The sequence below is a fragment of the Halyomorpha halys genome, unplaced genomic scaffold (assembly GCF_000696795.3).
Source record: "Halyomorpha halys isolate HHAL.00 unplaced genomic scaffold, Hhal_1.1 Scaffold21.1, whole genome shotgun sequence".
In the NCBI taxonomy this organism is placed as follows: domain Eukaryota; kingdom Metazoa; phylum Arthropoda; class Insecta; order Hemiptera; family Pentatomidae; genus Halyomorpha; species Halyomorpha halys.
This window is the reverse complement of record NW_027112014.1, coordinates 829432-841448: the sequence shown is the minus strand read 5'-3', so window position 1 is coordinate 841448 and position 12017 is coordinate 829432. Positions and strand designations below refer to the sequence as shown.

Below are 12017 nucleotides of genomic sequence, written 5' to 3'. Positions count from 1 at the left end.
CTGTCCAAATAAATAAGTTGAACAGTGCTGTTCAACTTATTTATTTGGACAGCCCTGATGAAGCCCTGCAAAGTGGGGCGAAACGTTGGAAAATAAATAGTTGTAAACTATTTTTATTTCTCCTTTGACCGCAACCCTGACCATCTCCCTATATATATTAGCAACATGATTTATAGTCCTAATTTATAAAAAAATATATCTCAGGAAACATTAGACGTACAGATGTCTGTCAGCAATCAAATTGAATTTTTTTTTTCAAACCTCTTTATTTCTTATATGGTTACATTATACATAATAATATAATGCAATACATTATACATATACAATTAACATTATATCTTGGTTTGCCGTATGGCATTATAAGATGAGCAAACATGGTCCACTGAAGGCGGTTATACATTGGTGTAACAAATTGAATTTTTTTTTTTTTTTTCATACCCTCCTATAATGATGTTATTGAATATCTGGTACATACATATAGGAGGTATGCTATATGTATATCTGGGTGTTAATGATACCTTGGATTGCCTTTTGGCATTATAAGGTTAGGTGAGGGGTCCATTGAAGGTTGTTACTTGGTTGTCTGACGCTAGTGGATTATTGGAACGGGTAACAAATTGAAGACACTTTAATGTACTATAAAGGAATCTAGAACGTTTCTATTCGTTGGGATGGTAGTTATGATATTTACATAGCAATAAGAATTTTGTTCGAACAACCAGAAATCAATGTATTTTAACAAATCCAATGAAAACTACCATTTCAACGAAGATAAATGCCATAAACTATTTTATTGCTCATAAAACTAGCTTTAATTTGAGTACTAACAGACATCTGTATGTCTCATGGTTCCTGAGATAAAGATTTCCAACAATTAATTCACTAACTAGTACTTTTTCAGTACATGTTTCATGAAAGATTCCTTTTCTAAAAAAAAAATGTATTTTGTAACAGCTCTATTTGGGATCATATTTTAGCAAATGTACTCTACTTTAAATGATATTCTATTAGGTTTTCTAGTTTTTTAGGTGGTTTCGAAGATGTAGAGCTTCTGAATGAAAAAATTATGTTATCTAACATTTTGAAGCATCAATAATTTTATATTCATCCTAACTATACTTCGCAGACTCATCAATTTTGACTAGCAATAATCACTTAATTAAAGTAACATATTGGAGTGAAATTACTTACGTTTTTCTTCTCTTGGGTTATTGTACTACACTGTCAAATGAATACCGCCTTGCATGATGCACAGTATGGTCATGATTAACAAAATCATAACCAAACAACATAATTCAAAATTAGATTAGTAAAACTTTTATTACATTATTTTTTTACTAAAAACGTTTTTCCGTTACAAAAAAAATTTATATTAAATAATTCAAAGGGTTATCATGCTATGTCAATAATACTATTGCTAGGACTACTTCAACACCTTTTTTCAATTCTTTATTAACGAGAATGTCGGATAGGAAAAACATGTAATGTAGGGAGATGAAAAATTAAATGAAATTTGAAATTAAGATTATCAATAACAAAATATGGTGATTTTTTAAGAATTGAAAATTATGAACATGCATAGTAGAATGAGGTAAAAAAAAAACTGGTTCATATATTTATTGCTATTTCAATTTAATTCATATGTTGGTATATGAAGCACACCTTCAACCGCATTGTAAGACACACTTCACTTTTGGTTGGCTGGTTGGGTTTGAGTGAACTGTATAATTGAAAAATGAAACATGATTAAATGTAATAAAATTCTGTTGTTTTATGTTACAAGAGGTGTAGGGGGTGACCGAAAGAAAACATTATGATTAGATTGTTAGTAGAATTTTGTATGACTGGGCTATGGAAATTGTAGATCTAACATTGAGGTGGTTGATGATGATGTGGATGTTAACTATTGCTAGATGGACTTACTCCATGGTTCCCTCCACACTCTTAGGCCTCTCTCTCCTCTGCTGCCGGGAACCACTCAAGTAAATCTACTCACTCATGTAGATATTAATGTTGAGTTAACAAAAGAAAATGATGGACGCTTCTCTGGCTGAGACAAGATGGCTATCTCACACTGGTCTGGGTTACTTCTCTTGCCACCGAGAGCGCTGGAGGAGGTGAGATTTGGCTGTTGGCCACATGGAGCGCTACTAATCCTATACATCCGATTCAATCTTTCGGTTGCCGTAGGTTACCCGTAACAGTTGGTGTAGTATTATTAATTGTTTTATATTGCTATAGAAAGAATACTATTGAACAAGTAGGGCAGTTTAGGTATTTATGTTTCATGGTAACTGGGAACAGTGATATTGATGAGGAAATACTTGTTATATTTAAATTTTGAAATTGCTTAGCTTGAAACTTAAAAAATAGAATTTAAAAACTAATTATACTGAGGTAAGAACACCGCCTCGAGGTTTTTTTAAAATTAAATATTACGTCAAATATTATATTTAGAAGCCTTCACAACGGTGAATGAGGGACCTGCACTCGGTAAGTATAATTTAGGCTATTGGACCGCTGCGTATAAGAAGGGAGTATAAGACCGTGAGACTTAGTAAAGAAGAGACCATTAAAATGTTGGGAAACACTGAACCGATTGGTAAACTTCCGATGGGTAGAACTTAACATAGATGGGAGGATTGCGTTTAGACTAATTCAATAGATTTGTGTTTGAAGGGGCGTTAATGCACAGATGTTGGTAGCCGGCGATTGATGGTATCGACATCAAATCTTCGGGATAGCGAAGAATGTATAGAAAATAAGATTTAAATTTAATATATAAACCTACTGACTGTCGTACAGTATACTTCAATAATGTTGCCCTTACCCCTGTCGAACAGATCTGCTACCTTGGACTACATTTGGACAAGCGATTAACCTGGAATCCCCACACCAGACTGAAAAGACAGGAAACTGCACGTCGATTCTGACTAATACAGCACTTTCTAGACGAACAGTCCAAACTTCCAATTCATTACAAAAGACTGATTTACATGGCAATTATAAGGCCTATCTGGACAACGGCGTCGAGCTTTGGGGCTCCACTAAACCTTCGAATTCCTTACGTATCCAATCCTTACAATCCAAAATCCTTCGTAAAATCTAAATGCTCCCTACTTTGTCACAAATAAAATCATCCACAAAGACCTTAATGTTCCATTTGTAACCGATCTAGCCCGAACCAGATATCAATCCTTCTATTACGAACTCCCTAACCACTCAAACCCATTAGTTTCTAATCTTGCTTCCTTTTTTATTCCGGACAATCCTCGTAGGCGTCTGAAAAGAAGATGGCCTCGAGACCTTATATTGTAAAATTGTTTTTAGAGTGCTATCTTTGGGTAGTTTCTCTACATGCTTGTACCATACCATTTTGATTTCCTCAAAGTTATTTGATGTATTTATGTACAATTATATATATCAATAAATAAATTTAAAAAAAAATAGTATAAAGATTATTATTTGATTAGGAATTAATATAGTATCAGAAAGGTTTTGAAAATTAAAATCAAGTATGAAATAAATAATAATCTAGAATTAAATAGATACCTGAACTACAAATGAAGACAGTTTTACTGGAGCGAAGTTTCTTCAATTCCTAATGAAAATGTATCTACATTCATATTTTTGGATGGATAACTAAATATGAGATTAATAATTTAAATTAAACTAATATTTATTTATTAATATCAGGTAGAATTTTAACAACTTTAACATCACACTTATATTTATATTTTCTACCGAAATTAGCAATTTAATATCGGAAGGTATACTCCCACCCAGCCCTTTCACGCCTTTCACTACCATTGGTAGGCTACTTAGTAATACAATATTTTGAAGTTAATGGAGCAATGTTTTCAGTATTAGACCAATCTAATCGTTTCTTCGGAGGTTCTTTATTTTGGCACATTTCGATGGGTTTCCATAGAACAAACTTTTTTTTTTAATGTTGCCCTATTGACCTTAGAAATCTTCAGCCCTTTCTACCTGCATCTTTGTAGATTTTAAGCTGTATCTTTCCAGTATATTTCAGGGTGTTCAGTCCCATCCTTGGACTTATCTGAGTTCCACCCTCTCCTTCATTGGTTTTGATTAGTGAAACCTTCTTAGTTAGGGACAGGTTGTCTGTTGGGTGACTTTTGGATGCATGTCCTGCCAATTGTATCCTCTTCAGTTTGTTTGTTAGTTTTGAAAGGGCGTTTAACAACCTGATCATCAATGCCCGTTAGTTGTGTGTTTTGGTAAGGCCTAGTTGTTCCACAGTCATAGCTTTGGTATGGTGTACTGATCCGAACCAGTGGGACTCATTTCCGAGAGATTTGAAATATTATCTAGCTAGACTATTATAATTTGTTTAATAATCATTACGATAGTGGAAAGGATGAAGAAAAGCAGATAAGTAGCTGTTCTAATTTTAAAAATAAGACAAGCTAAATAGATAATTATAATAATTAAAGGCTGGTTATTAAGTTAGTCTGCTGGATGAACTTAATGAATTTTTTCTATTACGGATCCGTCGTTTCTTAACGCTATTGGCACATTTGTTGGTATCCCTAACTGGTTCAGAGTTAATGTGTAGTGATGACATTCTTCATAAATGTGTTTGACAGTCAGATTACTATTACATTTCGAACATTTTGGAGGGGCCTCTTCTGTTATGAGGTGGGTGTGTATCAATCAACTTTGAAGAAAATCTTCAGTTTCTTTTCTTGGTATCTGACATAACATTCTCATATATCTTCCTTTTTCAAATCCCAAATTCAGTTTCCCACTTTGAATCTACTTTTACCTTTAGATCATTACGTATATTTTTTAAATTCTTTTTTCAAAGTAAGAGAACATGTCTCACTACCATACACTCACTACATTGCTTCAGATTTTGTAATTGTATTGAATATCTGTAGCTTGTTAAAAGTTTATTTCGCACTCAGGATTCTGTGGTAAATTCCGCTAGTAGAGGTTTCTGTACTTCCGGGGTATTTAAAATAAACATCTTATCCAGGTTAAAATGCCTAGTATATAATTCAATAATTAGGTTATCCGTAACTAAACATATGTATTATTAAATTTAGTAATTAACATTATCATGTAAGTGGTAGGTCACATGTAAGGACCACTCCAGCAAGTTGATAATCGGTATAATGTTATCATTGAGAATAATCTTAGCAGCGTGCATCGTAGCAGCCTGCATCCAGATGAGTTGCAATGGTACCACAGCGGTCTATGTCACCTTCGGCAGCGTCGTGAAGCTTATGAACATCGCTCACGGTACCAGACTTCACTCAATTAGTGAGCTCAAGTACATTGGAGGTAGCTCACAGCAGATGGTGACCGGCACCTATGATGGGGATGACATGATGTCCAACTGGGTTGTAAAGTCCGAAGGAGTCAGTACCAGGGGTCAGCCAGTACAGTGCGGGGACACTGTTCGTCTGATGCATCTGGCCTCTGCCAAGAACCTTCACTCACATACCGTCAGGTAGAGAAAGTCGTAACATTGACCATGATAAAATTAGTCTATACTAACCGTTTCCTCACTATTTATGGTTATTAGTAATAATAAACCCCAAGGTTTGATTCATGTACCACCTATCACTGTGCATACACTCAATGACGGTCCTCCAAAATGAAAGTCACAAGATAAACCTTGATCCAATCCTCCCATCTACGTTTCGGTTTATCCCTAGTCGTTTATCCATCAGTGTTTATCATCTTTTTAGGGATTCGTTCATTGGTAAGCCCTTGAACCTTAAACGCCCATTGTATTCGCAACCCTGCTGTCATCTGAATACTTTATACCAATTGCAGTTCCTGATATTTGGTGCTGTAGTCTTTAAATTTTTCGGTTTACGCTTCTTCAGTCCGAATATGTTATTTTCAAAAACCTTAAGCCGCTGTTCTTCCCTTAGTAGAGGTATTGTTGAGCCACACCCTGGTTGTACTATTCACGCCCTTACATATGCCCAGATAAAGCTAGGGTCTACGGATAGTTAATTTGGGGGATAAAAAATATAGAAATAGGTAATTAAATAAAATAATGAATCAATAAAGATAAAAAAATGAGTGAAAGAGAGAGAGAGAAATAGGAAAATACAAACATTCACTATAATTTGATTGCTAAAATACAGAATAAACTAAAACAATATTTAATATAAAAATAAATAATATAGAAGAAGAAAAAATATATAAGAGGAGAGAATTATATAAAATATGGAAAACTACAAGAAAGGATAAAGTACTTGATAAAACAGAAAAAAAAAAACACATAAAAACTTTTTTGAAAGATAGAATGATATTGAAACAATAAAAAGAAGCTGTAAGAAGGAAATAAATAAAAATGGAAAAGATACTGGTTGCTTACAGATTTTTTTACAAATAAAATTGACCTCCAGAGTTCTGGTTAAAAATAAACAAAAACATTAATAAATAATAAAGGTAAATACAATATTGTACGTAGTAATTAAATATTAGATGAAGCTAGTTGCTATTCCTTTTATATGTGGGTTATTGAAACCGAAAGATATGATGATACTTGCTTTGGTGAAAATGTAAATTGATAGATAGATATGCAGATAGGTGGAATTAATAAAGATGATGAATTAGGGTTGAAATAAACTGAAAATCGGTCGAACAGACTGAAGATTGGTGAAGGAAGAAGAAATAAACTGATACACTGCACACACTCTACAAGGTAAATTGAACAGACAATGTTATCTACAATCCAAAGAAATTGCCACTCCAGTAGGTAGGAATTACCTCATCTAAAAATAACTTGTTTAATGATTTTTATACTATTCAAGTACGTTTGCAGAAATTTAATGGTGAATAGTTTAAGGTTGTAAGTGTAAAATAATGGAAAGTAAAGAGAGGAGATTGAATTTGGGATTTATCAAATTGAGGTAATGGATCAAAATTTGGCCTGAAGAGTTATTCATGTTGGGTTAAATGTAAAAAATGTTAACCTGCTAAATGTTATAAGCATAGAATTGTTAGCTGGCTAATTTAAAGTCTATGTTAAACACAGAGGGGCTTCTAGCACATTTTCTGGGCTACTTGTTTTGAAACTTGCTATCATAAATTGATTCTAAAATCTCCAACAGCTTCGTCACATCATCTTTCCTCCACCTCACTTGTTCCTCGTTTGTTTTCTTAGTTTTTCCCCCTTTAATTTATTATTATTTTCATCTTTTATCTTATAAGAGTTTTAAAATATCCAAGACAAAAAAAAAAACACAAAATATGATGAATGAACCTATCAAAATGAAAATAAACAAAATGGTGTGAAGTTCAGTTTGTTTGTTGCATGACGTCATTCTCCATTTAGCTACCAATTAACAGACTCTTAACCATGCTAAATGTTATATCGTTTTAACATGCTATAAAGTGCGAAGTAAATATTTCTATTTAACACACTTTAGCATGTTAAAATAAAGACCATGAATATAAGAGGCCACGTTTTGTACCCTATAAGAAGAGTGGGATAATAGTTTTGTTGATTGTAACTTATAAACTGCAGGACTGAAGGCTTAAACTAAGCCATCTCGAAACTAAACAATTACAAGCTAATCCATCATTTTTATTTCTACATCAATTTCGTTTTTTTTTTTTAATACTTATACCATTCAATTTTTTTCCTTTTATACTTACATCACCGGCATTATCGCCGTTTCTGCTGCTAACCATATGTTTCGTTTTATTAATATTTATTTCGAGACTATTTTTTATCGAAGTATTCAGTGTTATATTTTCTCCGTCCTTACTTAACAGTATCTCATCATGAGAAGACCCAAACACGTATATTTTATTACATAGAGTTAAACCCATTTCGGAATGCATTTCATTTCTCGTCTTAAATGAAATAAATCAGTTGAAAGAAAATTTCTTTACATACGCCTTTTGAACCCGGATGAACTTATAATCTTTCAGAATATTAATTACCAATCCCAAATTATTTATAAGTTAAATACGCATTATAAAAAAAAATCCTTTTAACATATTCAGATCGAATTAGTTTCGGTTGTCTAGCTTTCGATGTAGCTTAGAGTTTCCATTCCAGGTCTCCCCTGTCAGGCAATCTAGAGGTCACCGCCTTTGGCGAGAATGGCGTCGGTGACGGAGGGGACTCCTGGCAAGTGATGTGCAAGAGGTTGCTGTGGCGGAGGGACAGTCCCGTACTCCTGCGGCACCGCGACACCGGAAGCTACCTCATGGTCAGCGGCGAGAGGTACGACGACTATTACGTTGCAGTCGCCGACCAGCTGGAAGTAGCGGCCACCCATCTCGGTCACCAGTCTTACTGGCAAGTCGCCGAAGGGTTCTACGTCCATCCCAGCAAGTTTAGGAACAGGCATTCAGAACTGTAGAGAAAATAAATTTAGTAATCTCAGTCACAGAAGTTTCTATTGTATCAATAATAATAATAATTTTTTTTTTTAATTTATTTATTGATATTTACAACTGTATAAAAAAATACAACCAGTACATTTGATCATAATGACATAATGATATGATACAAGATGTAGAGAAACTACCCAGTGGTAGAACTCTAAAAACAGTTTACAATATAAGGTCACGAGGCCATCTTCTTTTCAGGCGACTCGGAGAATTGTCAGGAATGGAAGAGGAAGCAAGGTTAGAAACGAGTGGGTTTGGGTGGTTAGGGAGTTTATTATGGAAGGAATAATATCGGGTTCGGGCTAGATCGGTTACATAAGGACATTTAGGTCTTTATGGATGGTTTTATTAGTAACAAAATAAGGAGCATTGAGGGTTTTACGAAGGATTTTGGATTGTAAAGATTGGATACGAGAGGAATTCGAAGGTTCCAATGGGTCCAGATGGGCCTTATTATTGTCATGTAGATCAGTCTTTTCTAATGAGTTGGAAGTTTAGACCGTTTGTCTAGTAAGTGCTGTAATAGTCGGAATCTGCATGCAGTTTCCTGTCTTTTCAGTCTTGTGTGAGGATTCCAGGTTAGTCGTTTTCAAGATGTAGTCCAAGATAACGAATCAGTTCTACAGGGGTAAGTAAGAGCCACATTATTAAAGTATACTGTAGGACAGTCGGCAGGGTAAATGTGATTTGTTGGGATTTATTTTTATCCTCCAATTTCGACACCATTTTTCGAGGATTGTGATATGGGACTGGAGTGTTTGGGATGCAATCAAAGGGTTATTACTGACTGTGAGCACACATGTGTCATCAGCATACGTGGTAAGGACAGTGTTAGGAGTTGTTGGGATGTCAGTTATATAGACGGTGTAGAGGATAAGACCGAGAATACTACCTTGAGGAACACCAGCGGATTGAAAATAGAGGGATGAATAGGAACCATTGTGGTTTACTTGGAATAATCTATTAGTAAGAAAGGAACGGATAATGAGAAAATATGTAGAAGGTAAGAATTTACGGAGTCAGTAAAGCAGTCCCGGGTGCCAGACTCGATCAAAAGCCTGCTCTATATCGAAAAAGACTCCCGCGCAGTACATTCCGCGCTCCAAAGAAGCCGAGACAACGTCCACCACACGATGACATTGCTGGATAGTGGAGTGGGATGTTCGGAATCCAAACTGGTGATCGAATAATAATAATAATTAATAGCTTTATTGGCATCAGTATTGACAATAGCCGCTCCAATAGGGCGGATTTTATATTAGTTGGCTAAAGTAGGATAGGAAAAAGAAAAACAATGATAAATATAAAAAATATAAATAAATAAATAACAAAACAGAGTCCTCACATTCATACACCGAAAGGAAAACACCAAACTAAATATTCTTTATAACTTTTTCCACCTTAATTTGTCCTTCACAACCAGTCAGCAGTTTTCACCTACACACTGTGTTAGTTCATCCCTCCACCTGCGATGTGGTCGCCCCCTTTTTCTACTGTCCTCTCTCGGGATCAACTCTGTTCAAGCCTTGGTCCATCTGTCTTCTTTCATCCTGGCCAAGTGCCTTACCCAGCTCCATTTCAGTCAGTGGCCCTTAGACTTTTATTGTTTAATTTTTGATGAATCTCTTCTTTTTTTATTCTTTCTGGTTCCTTGATAAACATTGAACTCCTCAGAAGCCGCATTTGCATGGTATTCAGCCTCTGATCAAGTCTTTTTGTCAGTGCCTAGGTTTGAGCCTCATTGAGAACCGTGGGATACATTCATGAATAAAATCAATTTACAATTTTAATGATTCATGAACTGTTTTCAGTCTTCTGCGCCTCTTCCGTGCGCAGGCATTCCAGGGAGCGGTCTTCTTCTTTGCCGGATATTGAAGTGGCTTGATCCAAGTTTTCCAATGAAAATTGTTTTCCACCCATATACAAATTCTTTGTAAAATGAGTAGTTTTCTTCGCTTAATATCTGATGGAAGTCATTCTCTGTGAGTCCGGTTTCCCTCAGCAATCTGGCCCGTAATGGATCAAAGACAGTACAGTCTATGATGATGTGCTCGGCAGTCTCCGGAACACCACAACTAGAGCAAAGGGAGTCGATATCCATCCCGTGGCCATGAAGCTTGGCTCGAAATCCCCATGCCCCTACAGCCAGTAATCTGGGAGGACCCACTTTGCTTCCATCCGTGACCGAACGGTGGGGAAATATTTTTTTAAGGTAGCACCTTTTGGGCTTGTCATCCAATGCCGGTTCCATTCTTCGGTGGTGTCCTCCTGGAGATTGGCTTTCCATTTACTTGGGCTCTCGTCAACCCTCACCTGAAGATTTGCCGGCAGACCTGCCGATCCCTCTTTCTTGAATTTAAACATCATTTCTTCCTGCAGGAGAAGGTCGAGATGTACCCCTCCCGCTAAAATTTGCATTGCCTCATGTGAGACAATCCGGTATGCCTTGGTTGGTAACTCTAAGAAAAGCCGTTCGTTGGATTGTCACCAATTTTCTCTTCTGCCGTTGCGAGAGATTCCGATTCCAGGCGGCGGAAGCATATCTCAGAATACCCACGACCACTCCTTTGGTTTCTGTAACAGTCACAATACATTTTTACTGTTAAAAATTTATATATTTTATAAAATTGTTCAACATTGGGTGAAATTACTTAATTTTAATACCCTCACAATAAATGCCTAGTAGCAAGGCTTAAAGTCTCTTTCATTTTGTACCATTTGATGACATCGTAAAGAAATTTGTTGGAGACTCGCTGGTACTTTGCCACCTAAACTATTTTATTTTTACGGAATTATATTAAAATTTATATATAATAATTTAGATTTTTATGGATAATCATTTAGAAAGTAATTAATATATCTAAAAAATGTTAGAAAAACAATTAAATTTATCAAACAACCCTATAACAATATATTTGGTAAACGTACATAAAACTATATGGTACCATATCTGTTCAATCGCTTACCAGAAGAACTAATAAATATATATATTTATTCTTTTCATTAGCGCGACAGACCGTGGAAGTCCTAGGCCTCGCGGAATGTACTTAAGAATACATCGCGCGTTTCCTGACGTGGTTTCATAGGGTGGGTCCGTCACTCCCACGCCTATTTTTGGAGTGCTACCCATTGGCTAACGGGCCTCACAAATGCCCGTAGGGAGTATTGCATAATTTTATGCTTGATAAAATCCCGGGTTGGGCCAGGTCCGAAATCGCAATCTATGGGTTGGCAGACAAGCGCGTTACCACGCTGCTGCCGTCACCATACATAATATATACCACGAAGAAAACTAAAAAAAGAAATATTTTACTGGGTACTTTCGTATTTCTATGATTCGCAATAACTGATTTTAATTCACCTAATAACCTTATCTGCCTGTATTTTTTCTGAACTCCGCATAATTATTTATTATATTACGATTAAAATTAGCTATATATGAGTTTGCTTAGTTATAGATATTATTTATTTAGATATTACTAGATCCTTATTTTTATCGTATTCTTATAACATCTTATTTAACTTTTATTATTGTATTAATTCACTAATTGTAAATTTGCAGAATTATTATTCACTTGAATGATCTTTAATTTATTTTTATTATGCATTTTTTCAACACA

At 35.3% G+C, this 12017-nt stretch overlaps 1 protein-coding gene across 1 annotated transcript; it reads left to right on the top strand.

The window, feature by feature from the left end:
- Positions 1–5096: 5096 nt before the first annotated feature.
- LOC106681869 (stromal cell-derived factor 2-like) lies at positions 5097–8383 on the top strand. The gene is made up of 2 exons (XM_067049914.1): positions 5097–5482; positions 8060–8383. The coding sequence occupies exons 1-2, from the start codon at positions 5145–5147 to the stop codon at positions 8364–8366; spliced, it is 645 nt and encodes a 214-aa protein (XP_066906015.1). The 5' UTR covers positions 5097–5144; the 3' UTR covers positions 8367–8383.
- Positions 8384–12017: the final 3634 nt, after the last annotated feature.